General features: G+C 37.9%; 1 protein-coding gene across 1 annotated transcript in view; it reads left to right on the top strand.

The window, feature by feature from the left end:
• LOC105045282 (probable histone-arginine methyltransferase CARM1) overlaps positions 1-21,127 on the top strand; it is a 76,987-nt gene that overhangs the window by 41,493 nt on the left and 14,367 nt on the right. Inside the window, 2 exon segments of the mRNA XM_010923512.4 lie at positions 9,891-9,945; positions 19,818-19,901. Coding sequence (XP_010921814.2) covers positions 9,891-9,945; positions 19,818-19,901 — 139 coding nt within the window.

Below are 21,127 nucleotides of genomic sequence, written 5' to 3'. Positions count from 1 at the left end.
GTATAGGATCTGAACTAAGGATCTGGGTGCGAACACCCTCTTAACTCCGGACGAATTTCATGGAGGCATAAGATAGTAATCAGACGATCCCACTGAACCTACGGGACCCGAATATTAGGAAAAAAGGTAATAGCTTATGTAAGTCAGTAGCAAGTGATTGATGGCGCCTCAGATAAGACTGCATATCAGAATCTTCCTGTCGGAGATGAAAAAGAGAACCAATCACATCGTACAAGTGTGTAAAATTGCTCAAATATAATTCTTGGTTGCGGACCTAGGTACCATAACATGTACGGATCGATCTGAAGATAGAGAGTAAGTCAGAGTCAATGGTCTACCAAATCAAATCAAGAATCTGAGCATTGACTCTTTCCCACTGGTCTCGACTAGCTACAAGGATTTGATCAACAGAGGATGTAAGATGGTTAAAAACATCCTGATTTTTGTACCATAACTCTACAGATGCAGCCCACGATGAATAATTTTTATCATTCAACTTGTCAGCAGTGATCATAGCGGGTCTGGTGAGGGCATGTGTATTCACATTGAAGGTGGGTATGGTGGATGTGGCGGTAACGTCCGAAATAGAAGCCATTGGACAAAGATTTTGGATTGAAGAGAAATCCAATCAAGGGCAGCAGAAAAATCTGGATAAAAAAAACAGCAATGAGGACTGCTGTAGCGGATAGAGAAGACAAAGAGGGCCGACCGAACAGAGATTGGACAGCGGTGAGGACTGTTGCAGCGGACAGTGAAGATAAAGGGGCGGATCGGACAGAGACTGGATGACGGTGAGGACTGCTGCAGGACAAATGATGGTGGCTAGGGTTTCTCCTTCTCCTTTGGCTCTGATACCATGTAGAAGATAGGATCTACAGAGAGAACCCTTGTTAGAAACACTAGGAAGAGAGGAGAGAGAGAGAGATAGGTAAAGGTAAAAATGATTGTATATCATTCATGTTACAAGAGGCTCTATATATAGAGCAATAGAAGTCTAGGTATAATGAATTTATTGATCTCCTAATGATATATTTCTTAAACAGGATTTGATATATTTCCTGTTTAGGATTATACAGATTTGATATATATCCTAAATAGGATTATACAGGAAATATTCACAATGATTTATATGTTAATATAATATGCTATCTAATTTAACAATTACCAATGCAAGAAATGAAATATATAATAAATACATAAGGATTATTCAAAATGCAAGAAATGATTATTCAAGACATGATTAAATACGTAAGGATTATTCAAGACATGATGTATAACAACTGCATTCAAAATGGAAGAAATGAAATGTATAATAACCAAAAATATAATAACCAATGAAATACATTAGGATTATTCTATAAACATTGCAATTTATCAATGATGCAATGTAAATTATTGACAGATAAATATTTTTACACAATCTAAGAAAAACTAAGACTCTAATTACCAATGAGGTAGGCCCAAGTGATAGAAAATTTTTACTGGATCCAACTTGGCATCCATTGCAAGTGCTTGCTTTAGTGAAAACTAGTAGGCAACCTGCTTTGCCTCATGCCTAGCATGCATAAGTACCAGTCACCAATGTGTGCCCGCATGGCAAATGTCTAGGCTATAACGCAAAAGGTTATTTGATGTTTGACCATCTGGATTGGATACTGGGCCCAATTCAATACCCATTTTCTTCTCTTTTGCTTTAGGAGAAAGGAATGAATATATCCCTTCCCTAGCCACCTAATTGTGAAATTTCATAATCATATCATCATCGCAAAATAGCATATTTCACTTCACCAAATTGTCTTTTATTTTGCATCAAAAGGTCACCCAAGATAGCAATTTGAATCAGAAACAAATAAAAAGCATTCTCCATGAAGATCATAGGGATCCAATTGAACATCAAAGAGACAAAACCAGGCACCAAAATCATCATAACAGGGCTCAAACCAACACGAGACAAAGTAAAGGAAACAAAAGCTTATAGCCTTATACCTTTCTCAGAACTTCCACATGCATCCCATTAAAGAAGCAGAATTTTTCTTTTTTAGAAAAAGCATGGATATCAACTGTAAAAAAATCTTTTTATGTAAAATTTAGCATGAGGAATGCATCAATTGCAATTAATCAACACCCAATCATAAAACCCATCTTAACAAATGCCTATACAATAACTGTTTTGCATGATAAAGTCAAGTTTACGGATGTCTATAGAACGCCCTTCATGATTGTTTTGCTTTCTAAAATTCAGAAAAATATTTACTCACACGCAACAGACTAAATTTGCATAGAAATACAATGTTTTATAGATGCATATACTCTTATAAATTAGAACAAGATAACAAAGCAGTAAAAAACATATATCTAACAAAGACAGTAATATGTTGTCCAGATATTGTCCGTTTGATGTTTAAAGCTCCACTGCTTGATCATAACCATCATCATCATCATCATCTAACAAATACGGTAATCTATTGTCTAGATATTGTTTGTTGGATGTTTAAAGCTCTACTGCTTCATCATCATCATCATCATCACAAGTCTTTCCAATAGAAGTTAGATCATCTATCTGGCATAGATCTAATTAATCAAGAAGGCCCCGAGTGATTTAGCATGTTTCTGCAGCCTACTGTTCTGATGTCAACTATCTAAGACTTGGTGTTTATCCCCATGGAGGCAACTTTTGGCAAGAAATGGGCCTTCCATGACAAGTAGGAAGACTTTATCTTTTGCAGTTTAAGCTCATGCAACAATGTACAGCCCTCCTTTGGAAACAATTTAGATGAAGAGGAATGATGACAATTTTATACAGGAAGCCGCATTCCTATCCGATGCACTTTTCAGCCATATTTAAATTGAAGCTTAGTTAGATTTTCTTAATTCCAATCTTTCAAAGGCTTACAAAACCACGTGCACCTGCCTGCATTCCTGCATGCATGCCAACTCACATGCAACACAAGCACATGCTCAAAAAAATATTCAGAAAACAATTGACAATATGATCCTTATAAAACTGCTAAAAAACCAAGCTGCAAGGTTACCTTCAGAATTTAGTTGCATCTGACTGCATGCTTTGTCATCCAGCTCTGTGACTTTAATGCAGGACCCAAGTTCAAACTTATGATTTAGCTGAAAGAACTATCAATTAGTTCCTTCAAAAGAAGAAAGAACTATCAGTTAGATGTTTGGGTTATAGGTGACAAAAGGTCATTATAACATAGTCAAGGTGTCATTACAAGCAACATAATTGTGCTAAAAAATTCAGATGAATATAAGCACGTTCAACAATGCTTGTTGGTCTAGAGCACAAAAAACCTGTACACATGCTGTGTTCAAATAAAATTAATTATGCAGGTGATGGTCACTCACCTTGCCAGCATCAACTTACGGAGTGGTAATAGAATATGGATGAATCATGTGAAATATTATATCCTTTAAGATACAGCACGGTTTTTAAAAACTGCAAAAAAAATTCTGATCAAGAACTAAAATAATATTCAACAACTCAACCAAAAGGAATCAGCATGTAAATTAACCTAGATTTGGAAAATTATAACAGAATCCTTAAGACTAGGCCTGAATCCTGGATAAAAGACCCAACTTTTCGTGTTTTATGTTCGTGTAAAAGTTAAAACATATATACAGAGACAAAGATGAGAAGCCGAAGAGATGCTTCAGCCATGTTTGATGTTCTACAAGGAGAGGAAGATGAAGATAACTAATAAAAGAGAGAAAGAGGGGACATGGGAGTCAGGTTCACAGAATCACATAATAGATGGGAAGAAATGTAAGATAGGAAGAAATGAAAGGGGAAAAATGCTACCCACTCACATATTGAAGCAAGGTCCGCTGTACTAATATCGGACCCCATACCGGTGGCGGACTGGTATGGTACCGTACCGACACATGGTACATTTCGATGTACTGGTTTGGTACTGATACAAATTTATTTTGTTTCGTTTCTTTTTTTTTTTATGTTCAAGTTATTAATTCATAAATACAATCCTAAAATTACATTATATTGCATATTATTGACATATTTGGGTTCAATTTTTGAGTTCGATAGCGGTACAGGGACTCTTGATCCAAAATTTTAAAATCCAAATATATATTTATTTACATTATATTACAATTATATCATCTTAAAATTAAAATGAAAATATATAAATATGCATTAAAATGTATCTAAACTTTTAAAGTACAAAGCATAAAAAATGATATACTAACCTTAAGATCTGCTTTGCATTTAATATTTCGTCGAGTATCTGTGACACATAGATATTTGGATCATTGGCATAATCTGGAGGAACATCAGTCCAACCCTCTAATCAAGATGCACTGTACTCCTGAATATTCATCTCATAAGGCATCCTCTTTGAATTGTAAGACATCTCAGATTTCTCACTTAAACTCTGATTCTAAGAAGTATCCTTGGGATGATGGTATGACTGTGGAGGAGTCCATCCGAATATGCCGGTAGCAAAATCTGATCCGTAAGATACTCCGGGATGCAAAGGGTTGTAACCACTAGAAGATGATGTCTTGGATGTACAATATCCATATGGATCATAAGGTGGCTGCGGATAATAGGATCCATAATGCGAAGATCCAGATACATTCATGGATCCTACTCCACGTGCAAGATCGTCTGCAGCTGCATCGTGTGCTGGACGATCTCTAGGAGCCCTTTGTCTATATGAAATCGTCTTCCCACGATCTCTACCGACTCGTCCACCATGATTCCTATTTTGTGTGGCATGTGTAAACTGAGACTCACTGGTGAATCGAATATCATCCTAATCCAACCTGATCTTCCTAGCTATCACACTGGCTGGTCGTGGAGATTCCGACTCATCAAGCTTTGGCTCTTGTTGCTGACCTGCAAGTTATTCGATGATCGGATCGTCATCCTCATCAGTATAATCTAGTGTCGGATCAGTGTACTTTAGTTGCACTTCCTCCTGAATGCATTTTAGCCTCAACCTCAGATTATAGTGAACATGTACAAGATCATTAAGGCATTTTTGTGTCATGATTTTTCTATTTGCTGTGGATAAGAGCGACAGTCGACCAATTACGCTCACAGCCACTAGCAGAAACCGTCTGGAAAAGAATACGGCCAGCCATATCTCTCAAATATTCTGTGGATATTTCAAAATGAATTCATCATTCAGCTGCAAAAGCAAAATTGCATATCAAATTTTATGATATTATCAAGCAAAATTACATATCAATCTATGCTGTTCATTATTGATATGTAATTTATTTGGATTCATCTGCTTTTTGCTTACGACAGCTGATGGGACTCCAAAGCTGTCTGATCCCTCTCTAAACTGTTGTCTGTAAAAAAATATATTTATTAAATTTATAAATATATTGTTGAGTACAGATCGAATTCAGTTGAATAATCACATCTGTTTTAAACTAGTATGCCTCTTGCAGGCACAACAATGTGATTTCTGGATCGGGCACCATCTTATATATCACATTATGAAGAGCAGCAAGAAGCTCGTTATTCATATCTATTTCAGAAATGGTATACTGAAATCTCGGATTCAAATAATAAGCTGCAGATAAATTTCATAATTGATTAAGTACACTTTTACAAGCATAAGAAAAAATATTTTAAAATATTTTTGAATTCGTGCTTACTGGTTAGATGCAAATCTCTACCTATCTGATAGTCCCAACGGCACTCAATGATGTTAATGAATTCTTGAGCATGCTTCGGATCATTCTCACTGATATGTTTCTTTGCCCTCTCTATTATGTAATATAAGAAGCCCATCTAGGGGTATCTTTCACTATCCACGGTGCGAAGCACCTCATATAATGGCTTAATAGCCTTCACTACCTTCTCAGCCCGTTGTTAGAATGACTGACTCGTCATCAAGTTCTCCACATGACTTCCATCAGTGCCGGCCCTCGCATATTTGCTCTCCTGTCACTTGGCACTAACAAACATCTGATGTAAGGCTGCTTTCTTCTGAAGAAGACTATTAAATGCTATGTAGTTGGTAGCAAATCGTGTGATACCCGGTCTTAAGATCTCCTCAGTATATATCCGCATCAATGAAAGAACCCATGTGTGATTGTAGATGAATCTAGTAATAGTCTGGGCAATCTCCACTACCTACTGCACCCTACGAATCTTCCTAATATCCATCAATATAAAATCAATGCAATGTGCAGCACATAGGGTTCAGTATATCTGCGGTTGCTGCTCCATCAGTAACTCTTTGGCAGTCTTATAGTGGTCTATTATCTGTGATGATCTGTATGACATACTGCTCATCCACTAAATCAATCACCTCCATCAGACCAAGGATATATGTGGCATTGTGTATCTTATCTGAAGCATCAATTGATTTGTGAAAAATATTTTTCCATCACAGTGTCAAAAAATTAATGATGCTCCATCTAGTAGGATCGGTCCAACCATCACACATCACTGTCAGTCCGTATGTAGGTCATTTATTCTTGTAAGAAGCAATCCATCTCTGTAGATCCTCGTTATTGTCCAGAAGCTGACCATAGATGTCTTTAGGTTCTGACGGATCTACACTCTGGCCGGCAGCCTCTATAGCTGAAATGACAGATCGATAGTAAGATTATCTGCTGCATTTATTGGTATATGGCTGAAATAAAATCATGATCCAATAGCACGCCACATATCCTTATTCTTTTTTACCATAGTGTCAATCTTTTACTGCTTTGAATCTTTGCTGGATAAAGCATGTGGATCCAAATCATGGATGGTGGCTCCTGCTGGAATATCTCTGGAGGATCTCCTACTGTCAAAAGCTCCCAACAAAGATGACATGCTGTGTCTGCTCCTACCATCGGGCTCTCTGGCTGAGGTAGTCCTGAACTCGAATTCTCTTCCATCGATCGCTGATCTAGACCCCAATTTATATTATGATGGTTCAAATCGTTCTCTATATTGGACCATCTCCTCCTGTCGGTACTGATCAGCCAAGCTCGCCTGAATGACAGCCTCAATCTGTGTCTCATTATCTGGAGCGGAATCTTTTTCTGACTCTCTAAAGTGATAAGAAGATGGCTCTACAGCTCGATGGTCCATTTCTGTCTTTTTCTGCTTTGTCCTTTCCTTCGTTGTTTTCGAATCAGCAAAGTACTTTTTCATCAATTATCGGACTTTTTGCGGGCATTTCCGACACATGGACACATCAGGATAACCACCAGTCAGGTGTTGTTTCAACCTAGTCACCCCTCGAACTCTGTGTTGCACCATTTGCATCTCCAATGATGTGGAGTCGAGAGCATCTCGTCATGATTTCAACTAATATCACGTTCTGAATCTTTGTTTTACTCATTTCTACAAGTATAACAAACCACGACAGTTTAATAATTATTAAAAAAATATTATATACAAATTAAAAATTTATAAATTCAAAAAAATATGTTATATGCTTCAAATAATATTTTTGAATTAACTGTAATATAATACTAATTTTATATATTTTTTATTTGATAATATTTTTTTATTATTTAAATAATTATAAAAATATTTTTAATTTCAAAAAATTTAAAAAAATTCGAGATTAGATTCAAGTAGCTTGATTGCTTGATCATTCTACATGTTCTGAAACTCTGATTTTTTATTTTTTTAATTTATTTTTTTAATTATTTGTATGAATAAATATATATTAAAAATATATAATTAATTAAAGTCAATGAATGTCATGCTCTGAATTTTTCTTCTTACAATATTTGCAAGTATAACAAAATACGATAGTTTAATAATTATTAAAAAATATTATATATAAATTCAAAAAAAAATTTAATAATAATTTTAAAACTTATAAATTTAAAAAAAATATGTTATATGCTTCAAATAATATTTTGAATTAATTAAAATATAACACTATTTTTATATTTTTTTATTTGATAACATTTTTTTATTATTTAAATAATTATAAAAATATTTTTTAATTTCAAAAATTTTAAAAAAAATTAAGGTTAGATTTAAGTAGCTTGAATCATTCTAAACATAATTCTGAAACTCTGATTTTTTTTTTGAATTTATTTTTTTAATAATTTTTTTATGAATAAATATATATAAATATTTAAAAAATATATAATTAATAAAAATTAATAATTTTAGTTTCATCATGCAGATCTTTCAAAGATCTATCACATATGATCAAATCATACCAAAATCATAAAATTTTGGTATGATTTCCTCTTATTTTCATACTTCATTCTTATCTTTTTCTTAACAAAAATAAAAAATAAAATATTTACTAAAAAATAATACATTATCTTTCGATAAAAAATCAGCGTCTCTTCGAACTAGTGCTGTAATTTGAAAATAATTTTTTTTCTTATTTTTTCAGCATCTCGTTGAGTTTGAGATGCCTCGGGAGTTCTCTGAGAGCTCTCGACTCTTTCAGAGAAGACAACCCACCTGGGCTGTCACTAAAAGATAGCCTAGGCCCCACACCACCCCCCCACTCCCCCCCTCTTTTCTCACATGTATGTCGGTACGGTTCGATTCAATGCCGAACCGAACGTACCGGTTCATACCGTCCGATTTTGGGTGGTATGGATCCGAATCGTACCGAACCGCTCGATTCGGTGCGGTTCGGACGTTTTTTTCCAAAAAAAAAGCTGAATCGGTTTGGCTGGCTGCCGATCCAGTTCGGTACGCCCCGTATCGGGCGGTTCAGTCCGGTACGGCAAACCTTGCATTGAAGCCATTAGGTACTCCATAGGCGTGTACCATTAATAGCACCATAGAGAGAGAGAGGGGAGCATGGTTCTAATGGAAGAATATGACCATAGATATTTAAAGAACATACTTGGTTGCCTCCGGATGCCTATTGGCAAAGACTTTCGTCACTGGATGCCGGCTGAGAAGAACAATCATCGCCGGATGCCAGTTGAAAACGATGCTTGTCAAATGCTGGTTAGGAAGAACATCTGTCACCAAACACAAGTTGGGAAGGACGCTTGTCATCGAACGGCGAATGCCTGTCGGAAAGGAGGCTGGTCGTTTGCCGTTGGTCGCTGGTGGGTGGGGATGTAGGAGAGAAACCCTAGCTGCTGCAATGGTGGTTCTGCCTCTCAAAATTTTGAAGGAATTGATCGCGATGCCGATGGGTTTGGGGTTTTGGAAAAGGGACGTGGATGCGGATCAGCGGTCAATGGATGTGGATATGAGACCTCTGAAATAGGATCTTATATAATACGCATATCCGAATCCATATCCAGAAGAAAGAAGAAGATAAAATCGTATCCGAATCGGTATCTGGCTCTTCTTTGAACCAAGTATCTGGATATGATCGGACTGAATAATATATATCTGAATCTGCCCCAATTCGGAAGTGGATACGGATACGGTCAGACTTTATCCGACATGTTTTCAGCCCTATGCATGTCTAGGGTTTTTTTATGTGATATTATTCTTATAAATAATTGCTATTAAAAAAATAAATAAGCAATTTAAATAAAAAAATCCACATTTACTCCAATCATTTTATTCTTTCTCATAGTATCTGCCCTGCTCTGTTTTCTGTGCCATTCGCCATAATTCTTGGCACTGATCAGTGATCTTTAGTCAATTGGAAACTATCAAGTTAAGCTATGGACACTGAAAATATCTATGCAAGCTTCCACGGCTGCTATCCACAGTTTCATCAAATAAGCCTCAAAGACCATTAGTTGATCAGAATCTGGCTTCTGAATTTCTGCTGTATTTTAATGGCTCATGGGCCTTTTTATATCTGCCAAACAGTTGGGCCTGGGTTTAATGGTTATGATAGATCTTTGTTGTTTGACTAAATTGTTGGATTTTTTTAATCTATTTGTTTGATGCTTTTACTTTCCTTTATTATGAACTCGCATCTGACCTCTTCAATTTGCTATTTCAATAGGATACACATGGCGCCATTTAGTGATGAATATCTGTACGTTGAAATTGCTAATAAGGTAGGTTTTTAACAATATTTCTTCTCTTTCTTGCATCAAATATATCATTTAACAAGATCTGTGTTATATCATATCCTTCATGTTACAGAGGAAATAACTGCCAGTGCTTCATTAATATTATCCCCTCTTTTCTCATAGTTAATCATGATGGTCCATGCTAGTATGCTACACCTTACGAGAATCTTTTTAAGGTTGGAATTTCTGATGAATTTGCATGCAATTCTTTTTGGTTTTTGTGGCTGTCAAATGTGGTTTTGAGCTGGATGTTTACATGCTTGGAGGAAAGTATTTTTGGTATATAATTAGTTAATGGTAATATAAGATGCTAACTTAACAAAATGGTCCAATATCAGAGGGAAGCTAAAGACATGATGCTGTTGCAAGCTTCCAAGGTCCTGCATGGGCACTCTAATAGAATTGTCAAAAGTAGAGATATCAAAAAAACTTTAGGGTAAAGGACACCTGTGATGCAGGTGCAAGATAGCAGGGGCAATACCTAGTTACTAAGAGCGTGATGATGCAGTAGTCACGAGCATGTAACTGACTAAATAATTAGGAAACTTCCGGATGATTATGAGCTTTGTTAGCATAGTCCATGAGGTAGCTTTCCATATTTTTTTCTCTATATTTTTTCTGCTTAGCCAACCTCTAACCACGCAAGTGGTAGCCCAGTTGGAACGGGCCTTTGCCCCCTTACCCTTAGGTCCAAGGTTCGAGCCACATGGGGAGTCGATTAAATGAGGATTTAATCTGATGCCTGGACGTGGGCGGTGAGGGGCGGTATTTGGTCCTCTGGCGCTTGGGTGGTGCTGGGGTGACGTACCCACTCGATGTGGAGGCCATTGGCTCCGCACTTGGTGGGGAAGGACTGAGCTGGTTCCCGTTGTCGTCCTGTATCGAACATTCCCCAGCAAAGTGGGAGCCCTAATGGTCACGCTCAGAGGGGGTAGCTATGCTGGTCGCCTCCCCTCACTCTATTTTTTGTACCAAAAAAAAAATGATGCAAAACATAAGGGATTGATTGGATCAACAGCTGTTAAGATTAGGTCAAAAATAAGTGCTATTCTCTATCTAATCCGCTTCTCTAGGTCTGCACCTTGGACTGGATTAGGCTAGTGTATGATTGAATTTTTCCATTAACTCAGTTGAACTACAATCATGGCTCTTTCCTTTTAGGTAGTTAGCCAGCTATAGCATATTTTTTGGTATTTGGTTTCCTTATTTAGCCATACCAAATTTTGTGATTTTCAAATGCCATATTTAAGGGATTCTATTTCGATATTTTCTTAATTTTCAAATACCATATTTAGGAGATTCTGTTTTGATGTTTAGGAGATTTCTAATTGTAGTCTTCAAATGCCGTATTTAGGAGATTCTATTGCGATATTTAAGGGATTTCAGATTCCAATATTATTTAATGCTGCTTGGCTACAATATGGCTATAAATAGCCCTTGTAAAAGCTCAATTAGAGTCGGACCATTCTATTAGAAATTCTTTCAGACTTTGTCTGTTATTCTCTTCTTCTCAAGAGTCATTGATTGAATTCAGAGTTTGTCAGGTCAGTTAGAACCTTATATAGTCCATCTCTGTTTTCGTTCTGCATCAATTGGTATCAGAGCTTTTCAGCTCCTGATATGTCTAACAGCGGAGGTGAGAGCAACCATCCTGTTGACGGTGATCAAGAGGTGCAGGCCTTTTGAGCAGCGATTCGGATCTAGCAGGCTGCCATTACAGAATTATGATAGATGATGGAGGTGCTGGTGATGGACGCCAACAGGAATCGTAATGAAGGTAGGAGAAACCATGTTGGAGATGATGCTCGCAGCCAGTCTGTCGATCAATGTGGTCCGATAAGCAACGTAGGCATCCTGCTAATGCTGATTCTTCATATGACAAAATTGGGGATTTTGTTGTTAACCAAGGCTACCCTAGACCTTATAGGAAGGTTGAAGATTATCGCCTTAAAGTTGGTATCCCTGCTTTTAGTGGGCATGTCAGCATTGAGGAGTTTCTTGATTGGCTATATGAGGTCGAAAAGTCTTGAGATGATGAATGTGCTGGATGAGAAAAGAGTTATGTTGGTTGCTTATCGACTTAAGAGAGGAGCTGCCGCTTGGTGGGACAATGCGCAACTTAAACGTCAAAGGCATGGCAAGGCGCATGTGAGAACCTAGGAAAAGATGAGAAAATTATTGAAAGATAGATTTTTGCCTCCTGATTATCAACAATATTTATTCCTAGAATACTAAGGCTATACATAGGATACAAAGTCAGTGTCGGGATACACGGAGGAATTTCTTCGACTTTCAGCTCGTTGTGTTTAGTTAGAATAGAGGAGCAGCAAGCTGGAAGGTACCTTAGTGGCCTCAAATAGATTGGCCTTCAAACAGTTTGGTCAGTCGATGAAGCTCACAATTTGGCACTCAAAATGGAAAGGCTTTTATCACGTCAGCTAATGAGAACACATCTCAACAAGTAGTTTTCTTCTAACGCTTCTCACCCATATACAAGCAAGGAAGAACAGGTCGATTCAACACCTACTCATTCATCTACTAGCCAGACAACTGATGGTAGTGGAGCTGTAAAGTCCCTAAGTGGGGCCAATTCCAGAGGCAAATTCAACAAATCATCTGCAAAAAGTACTGTTGTCAGGTGCTATTGATGTCTTGAGCATGGTCATACCTCCAATGTTTGCCCTATGCACCAAATGGTGAATTTGACCGACTATCGAGATGAGAATGATGGTGGAGGTAGAGCTAAATCTGAATTGGAAGATATCAAAATTTCTAAGGAAGAAGGTGAGAGAATTTCTTGTGTTGTTCAAAGACTGTTGTATACACCCAAGCCAGAAACTTTTTCGCAGCGGCATCGGATTTTTCACTCAGAGTGCACTAGCAACAATAAGGTGTGCAAATTCATCATTGACCGTGGAAGCTATGAAAATTGTCTCTCAGGTACTTGTGGATCACTTGCAGTTATAAACAATGCGATACCTAGAGTCTTACAGCCTTGGAAGGATTAAGAAAGGCCAAAACTAACAGTAAGTAAAATTTGCCGAGTTTCAATTTTAATTGAAAAATTTTATAAGGATGATGTTGCTTGTAAGTAGTTGATATGGATGCTAGTCATGTTCTATTGGGAAGGCCTTGGCAGTGTGATGTTGATGCTACTCATAGGGATAGAAAGAATTACTATTTATTTAGTTAGAAAGGTAAGAAAATTGCCATCATTCCTAAAAAAAGAAAGTCCAACACTTCTTTAGGGGAGGGAAAAGCTTTGTTTTCTATTGTTGGCAATGAGAAGGAACTAAAGGGTGAGGCCTATGCACTTGTTGTGAAGGGAGAGGAGGCATCTACAATAGATGTTCCAGCTATTGTGTGGCCTTTAATAAAGGAATTCTAGGAGATAGCCCTGTATGACTTATCAGATGGTTTGCCGTCTATGCGTGACATTTAACACCACATTGATTTAGCTCATGGAGCCAGCTTGTCAAACCTACCACATTACAGGGTGAATCCAATGGAGAGTAAGATTTTGCAAAAGGTGGAAGAGTTAATCCGCAAAGGCCATATTCGGGAGAATATGAGCCCCTGTGTAGTCCCTGCACTACTAGCACCTAAGAAGGATGGGAGTTGGATTTTGTCGATAGCCGAGCTATCAACAGAATCACCATTAGATACAAATTCTCTATTCTTCGACTTGAAGATATGCTGGACAACTTGGAGGGTTTCACAGTATTTTTGAAGATCGACTTGTGTAGTGGCTACCACCAAATCCGCATCAGGCCAGGAGATGAGTGGAAGGCTGCTTTTAAGACAAAGGAGGGCTTATATGATTGGCTTATAATGCCATTTGGGTTGTCTAATGCCCCTAGCACCTTCATGTGGCTCATGAATCAAGTGCTTAAACCATTCATTGGGAAGTTTGTTGTGGTATGTTTTGATGATATTTGGATTTATAGCTGCAATAAAAAATGAACATCTAGGCCATTTGAGGGAGGTACTCACTATGTTGCTGGAAAATAAGATGTATGTTAATTTGAAGAAATGCAGCTTCATGACCAACAGCCTAGTTTTCCTTTGGTTTTGTTGTTAGTGCTGATGGAATTCAGATCGATGAAGACAAGATTCGTGCAATTCAGGAGTGGCCTACATCTAAGACTATAATTGAGGTGCACAGCTTTCATGGTTTGGCTACCTTCTATAGGAGGTTTATCAGGAACTTCAGCAGCATTGTGGCATCAATGACATTGCCAGAAAGAAATAATTGACTGGACTGTAGCTGCTGATAAAAGTTTTATTGAAATTAAGGAGAGGCTGACTACTGCTCCAGTTCTAGCCCTTCCCAAATTTGAGAAAGTATTTGAGATTGAATGTGATGCTTGTGGGGTTGGAGTTGGAGTTCTTTCACAAGGAAGGCCGGTTTGCTTCTACAGCGAAAAGCTTAATGAAGCACGATAGAAGTGGTCAACCTATGAGTGAGAATTGTATGCAACATTTCGTGCTTTGAAACAATGGGAGCCGTATTTACTTTCGAAGGAGTTTGTGATTTATTCTAACCATGAGGCTCTAAAGCACTTCTAGGATTGGAACTAGGCTTGGGTCAGCCCGAGGCCCATCGAGCCGTGCTAACTTCGGGCCGGGCTTCGGGCTAGGCTTGCAACAATTCAGGCTGGGCTTGGGCATAAATAGAAAGCCCATTTGTCTTTCATGCCGGGCTCGGGTATACCTTTGGCCCGGCCCGGACTGGACCTGAGCCCAAATTTGGGCTCGATCAAAGCCCGAATATCTAGCCCGCATTAATTTCTTTCGACTTTCCGTCTTCTACTTCCCCCATTATCACCATTCCAACACGATGCACGATGCCAAGGGAAAAGTCGACGGCACCGAGGCGGGCGGGGATGGGGGACTTGGGGGCGGAGAGAAGGACGGAGTCTGGGAGAGAGGCAGCTTGGAGGCGGGTGGAGATGGGGGACTCGGGGGCGGAGATGGGGATGGAGTTTGGGAGCGAGGTGGCTCGGAGGCGGGCGAGGCCGATGAGGAGCTTGTCGAGGAGGGAGGCGAGGGCGTGGAGGGGGTGGCGGAAGGATTTGGCGATGCGATGGAAGCTGTGAGCATGGAGGGGGTGGCGGAAAGGGTCGGCAATGTGATGGAAGCGACGGGCGTGGTAGACGAGGTGGGTTGCGGTGGCGATGGAAGTGGTGGTGAGTTAGGTTGCAGCGGTGTGGACAGCAAGGCAAACGCCGATAATGATGGTTGGACTGAGTACTCACAATGGAGGGGGAGGATCTCTTGACCGACAACTACGACACCACCGCCCATGACAGCTGCTACCACCCCATCTCCAGCTACAATGATGTTTTCCGCTTCGACGATGACCTTCCCCTATCCGATCCAACGACGGCAGCGCTCTCAGTGCGAGGGGAGAATAGGAGGAGATATAGGGTTTGGGCGGAGTAAGCGAGGAAGGGAAGAGCAGGGGGAGGAGATTCAGGTCTCGAGCTTGGACTTGGTTTTGGGCTCGGTTTTGGGTCGGTCCGATTGGGTTCAGGTCGGGCTCGGACTTGGGCTCCGGCCTTAAAATTTAAAATATTTTCAGGCCTATGCCCAACTCGAAGTCTGAAAAAATATTTCAGGCCGAGCTTGGGTAGGGGTATGGCCTGGCCCAGCTCGGCCCGGTTCCAGTCCTAAACACTTTAAGAACCAGCAGCATGTTAATAAGGTTCATGCCAGGTGGGCTCCTTACTTTGAGCAATTTGCATGTTATCAAATATAAGTTTGGTACTCCTAATAGAATGGCAGATGCTTTGAGTAGGAGGGCAGCCTCACTGACTACTTTGAGCAGTGAGGTGGTTGGATTTGATTGCTTGAAGGAGCTATATGAAGGAGATGATGATTTTGGGGAGACTCGGGAGAAATATTTTCAGAAGGAATCAATTGGTGATTTTCATTTTGTAGATGGTTACCTATTTAAAGGCAATCGTCTGTGCATTCCTAGGATATCCTTGCATGAAAAGATTATTCGAGACCTCCATGGTGGTGGACTTGGTGGACATTTTGGAAGGGACAGAACTATGAAGGATGTCGAGCAAAGATACTATTGACCACAACTAAAGTAAGATGTTGGGAATCTTGTTCGTAGGTGCCAAGTTTGTCAAGTGGCTAAGGGTCAAGCACAGAATACGGGATTGTACATGCCACTGTCCATATCAGAAAATATTTGGGAGGACCTCTCTATGGACTTTGTCCTCGGACTATCAAGAACTCAATGAGGAGTTGACTCTATCTTTGTGGTAGTTGATCGCTTCTCAAAAATGATGCATTTTATTTCATGCAAAAAGACCAGTGATGCAATGCAAGTGGCTAAGCTGTTTTTTGCTGAAGTTGTTCTTTTGCATGGTGTTTCGAAGTCCATTACATCAGATCATGACACTAAGTTGCTTATTTTTGGTTAACTTTTTGGAAGAGGTTCGGTACCAGCTTGAAGTATAGCAGTACTGTCCACCCACAAACAGATGGACAGATTGAGGTAGTGAACAGGACTTTGGACAATTTGATTTGGAGTATATGTGGAGAAAAGCCAAAGCAGTGGGATAATGCTCTTGTGCAGGTCGAGTTTGTGTAACAGTGTAAATCTTCATTCACTACTGTGTATACAAAGACTTCTATGCATGCTCTAGATTTGGTGACCTTGTCAAAGAGGCATAGAGTGAGCGGAAATAAGATGGCGGAACAAGTCTAGTCCATTCAACTTGAGGTGAAGAAGAAACTTGAGGAGTCAAATATCAAGTATAAAGTAGCAGCTGACAAACACTGATAGCCACAAGAATTTAAGGGAGAGATGGTCATGGTGTTCTTACGCAAAGAACGCTTTCCTGTAGAAGCTTATCATAAGCTCAAACCAAAGAAGAATGGCCCTACAAAATTTTGAAAAAGTTGAATGACAATGCTTATGTGGTTGATCTACCAGCAGAGATGATAATATCCAAGACATTTAATGTGGCCGATATCTACAAATACTATCCACCTAATGGTTTGCTTTATCCTGAGAAATAACTTGAGGGCGAGTTCTTTCTAAGTGGGGGAGACTGATGCAGAACAGAAGTACAGAGGATTGATCGGATTGACGGCTGTCAAGATTAGGTAAGAATAAAACTACAATCATGGCACTTTCCTTTAGGTAGTTAGCCAGCTATAGCATATTTTCTGGTATTCAGTTTCCTTATTTAGCCATACCAAATCTTTTGATTTTCAAATGCCATAGGGATTCTGTTTCGATATTTTCCTACTTTTCAAATGCCCATATTTTTAGGAGATTCTGTTTCGATATTTAGGAGATTTCTGATTGTAATTTTCAAATGCCGTATTTAGGGGATTTTGTTGTAATATATAGGGGATTTCAGATTCCAATGTTATTTAATGTTGCTTAGCTACAGTATAGCTATAAATAGCCCTTGTAAAAGCTCAATTAGAGTTAGACCATTCAATCAGAAATTTCTTTGAGACTTTGTCTATTATTCTCTTGTTCTTAAGAGTCATTCACTGAATTCAAAGTTTGTTAGGTCAGTTAGAACCTTATCTAGTCCATCCCTGTTTCCATTCTGCGTCATCTAATTTTATCCTCAGAGATTCCAGAACAGTGTTTCAAGACTCAACATCCGGATTCATTGAGAACGTTTTACTAATAGTCTGTACGTAGGTGGAAAACATATCTGACAATCTTTTAACCTCTTATCAGCTGCTGCCATGATTACATCATTTGCCAAACAAGTTTTTTTCTTAAGAAAAAGGTGAAATAAATGAATCAATGGCAGAACCATATAAACTGAGAAATAAAGAGAACATAATTTTGTTCCTTGAACTTGGAGAAAGCTGATGGTCTAAGCAATCCACTTAAATGGTTTGCTTTATCATATTGCTTAAGCATCAATGCCAATGATTTTTGCTTTATTTGACATGCATATCATGCTTGCCAAGTAGCCCAGACTGTCCCAAGTGATGGGCCAATTATGTTGCCCAGATAGTTTGGGTTGATATTTCTTAGCTATCTTTCTTTGATATCTTATCTTGCAAAGTAACTTAAACATCTTCACATAGAATATATCTTTATTTCACTAGTAGAAACAAGGGCTATTCCTTCATGTTTCTGATAAACGTGCAAAGAATTGCAAGACAAAATTTTGACTATTGGTAAAAAAAATGGTTATACTATCTTGAGAAATCTCTCTAGATTACATGTAGTTTTTAGGTGGGAGGAGATTGTGAAGGGTCGTGGCATGCAAGAATATTTTTGTAGATCATCGAGCAACGGGATATTAACATGGATAGAACTATTTTTTCTGCTCAGAGAATAGAGAGAATTCAAAATACTTATTTTGTTGTCATCAAGGTGTTCCATGGACAAATCGGTCCTGTTTACTTAAGTCCACTTTCCCATCAAGATTCAAAAACTTGCTCTCTGTTTCAGCCAACCTAGATAAGTACCAGATTTTGTAATTTCACTGTCTTTTCTCCAGGTCCAATAGTTTTAATTAAAAGTAATAAAAAAGAGATAAAATAAGGTTAAAATCATTTTTGACATTGTAGCATATTTTAATTTTCATCTGTAGTTTGATAATGGCAGATGACAGTCTGCATATGTATATGAATATGAGATCTTGGATGGCTAAAGTTATGTGAAAAATTACCTCTTCTCTAGGTATTTTGGATCAAATATAATGCTTGTAAATCTTTTCAATTGACATCAATGAAAGTATATGTTGTTTAAAAATGTAGAATAAAAAATTTGTCAAATTACCCATGCATGTGATATATTTGGTCCAGTAAGTTGTATTTGGTCAGAAGTCTGTAGCTAGATTTGTTATTGCTGAAACTGATGTCATGATGGCTTTAGTTTTAGGGGTCTCAGTAGAAACTTAGATGAGTTGTTGGTTTGCTTTTATATATTACGGCTTTCTGTTGCCTTACTTGCCTATATTATGCCTGCTACTATCTTTGCATCTGACAAATTCAAGATGAAAGAGGATTGATGGAGGTTTTGATCTATCAAGTTAAATTCTTTTTTTTATTTTTTTTTTTTGCTATCGCAAATTTTTCTTCTTCAGTGAATTAAAAATTTTTCGACTTTTGCTTCTCTTTCTCTCTCTTTCTTTATGTGTGCGTATGTGCATACATGTACGCATGTGCGTTTGTGTGCATGTTTTTGTTTGCATGTATGCATGTGCATACATGGAAAATTCTCTTAGGAGCATTCTATTTACCAAAATATGAGGTTTATATGGTGGCATTGTGAAATATATCAGGCTGTACCATTGGTCAGCAACATACCTTTTCCTTCTATATGTATGCACATGCATGTGAGGAGTCTACTTAATAAAATACAAAGTGTATATTAAGCATCACTCAAACATCAGGCTGTGCTGTCGGTCAATAATATAGCTTTTCCTTGTACATATATTTGTGATAGAGGTATAGTTCAAACTTTAATTTCCTGTCTTTGCTGCTCAATATGCATTTGTATTCTTTTGCTAGCATAGGCTTGGGGTCTGCCTTCTTTAATTCATTAGGATCAATGACCCATAATGATGAGTATGCAACCTTAATTCAGTAGGCATAAATGAGTTTTCAATTAGTTATAGTTGATTCTGTTAATGTTCCCAATTTATTTTATTTATTTATCTTTTGTAGCACTACTATTAAGTTATGGTCATATGCATTTTGATTTGCCACAGTACGTATATGTTGAAGTTGGTTCATTTATTATATTGGCTGAGCATAATATTTTAGTAATCATTATTATTTTACTATACTGACATAATTTATTGTTCTCGGACATGGTACCCACCTAACATGTTGTTGTATTTTATACATAGGCCCTCTTTTGGCAGCAGCAGAACTATTACGGTGTTGATCTTACTCCTCTCCATGGATCTGCTTTTCAGGGATATTTCTCTCAGGTTTGTCTTGCTATTTCTTGATATTAACTGTAAGCATCAATCTGCGTGCATCTTGAGGTTCTCGTTTGTCGTGGAAATAACATTTCTAATCTATTGGAACTTGGTGATTGGACCTCTGATTAATAATTTAAGAGTGATATTACATTGTCAATTTTGATAATAATTTCTGGTCTGCAAATGTTTATGGGATATTTTGTACCAAAAAAATGTTTACAGGATGTTGATATTGGAGTTGTTTGCAGGAGTCAATCCATGCATTTACATATGTTCTCCACTTTTGCATAATATGACAAATTTGTCGTGCCTTCTTGCCCTTTTTAAAACATTGCATTATTTTCTTACTGGTAATATAAATCCTTGGTCCAGTAAAATTTGTGCAATTTTGGTTTATCATATATTGTACTGCATCAGAAAATCAACAGTTCTTAGAATCATAGCTCGAAAGTTAGTAGAGTGCGCCATATTACTGATTACATTTTTATTTTTATTTTTTAAAATTTTACAATTTTGTGAATCTTTGATTTGCCATTTACCATCAGCCGGGAATATTCCCTATTGATGTCTGCATATGCAGTTATTTGACCTGAAGAATTAGTATGTCTCAATAAGAAACATCTAAGTCATGGTGAATCAGCTAAGGAAAATTTGGAACTCTATAGAGATATCATCAAACTATGTAGCATAAAAGCACAGATATGCATGAAAGGGGGAAAATGGTCTCATGAAAAATTGTGTAGGTATTACTGAGCACCATCAGTGTGAGATGACCATTCTGCTACAGCTGTCAGTCCCAACTTCCAGGTCTGGGATGCTGCTTTTGTAAAACTCTTTGGCTTATAATTTCTAGTGGTAGATCTCGTTTCTTGTGTGAAATGATCCAAATCTTGCGGTTTCCTCTTCACTTAAACCTTGTATATAGTAGAGAAATTTTCAGGCCTTCTGATTGTATGAATTCAAGTTGCAAACTCTATAGGTTGGTCTTTGTATCTTTAGGTGTTGCTGCTGTGCCCTTCTTTAACGAATATTTCATTGATAAGAAATTTAGCTACCATTTTTAGAGAGTTCATGTGAAGTGATGCCAAACTCTAGGAAATCATGCCTTGATATAGAGCCAACTTAGTAGGGTGTGAGAAACTTTTTATTGAAATATAGCTGTTAATTCAAAGTAAAAGTGGTTTTCGATGACCGCTAGTCCTATGGTAAGTAAATCAGTAGCATATAAATTT

This window comes from Elaeis guineensis, chromosome 5 (genome assembly GCF_000442705.2).
Source record: "Elaeis guineensis isolate ETL-2024a chromosome 5, EG11, whole genome shotgun sequence".
Classification (NCBI taxonomy): Eukaryota; Viridiplantae; Streptophyta; class Magnoliopsida; order Arecales; family Arecaceae; genus Elaeis; species Elaeis guineensis.
This window is presented reverse-complemented; position numbering and strand designations above follow the sequence as displayed.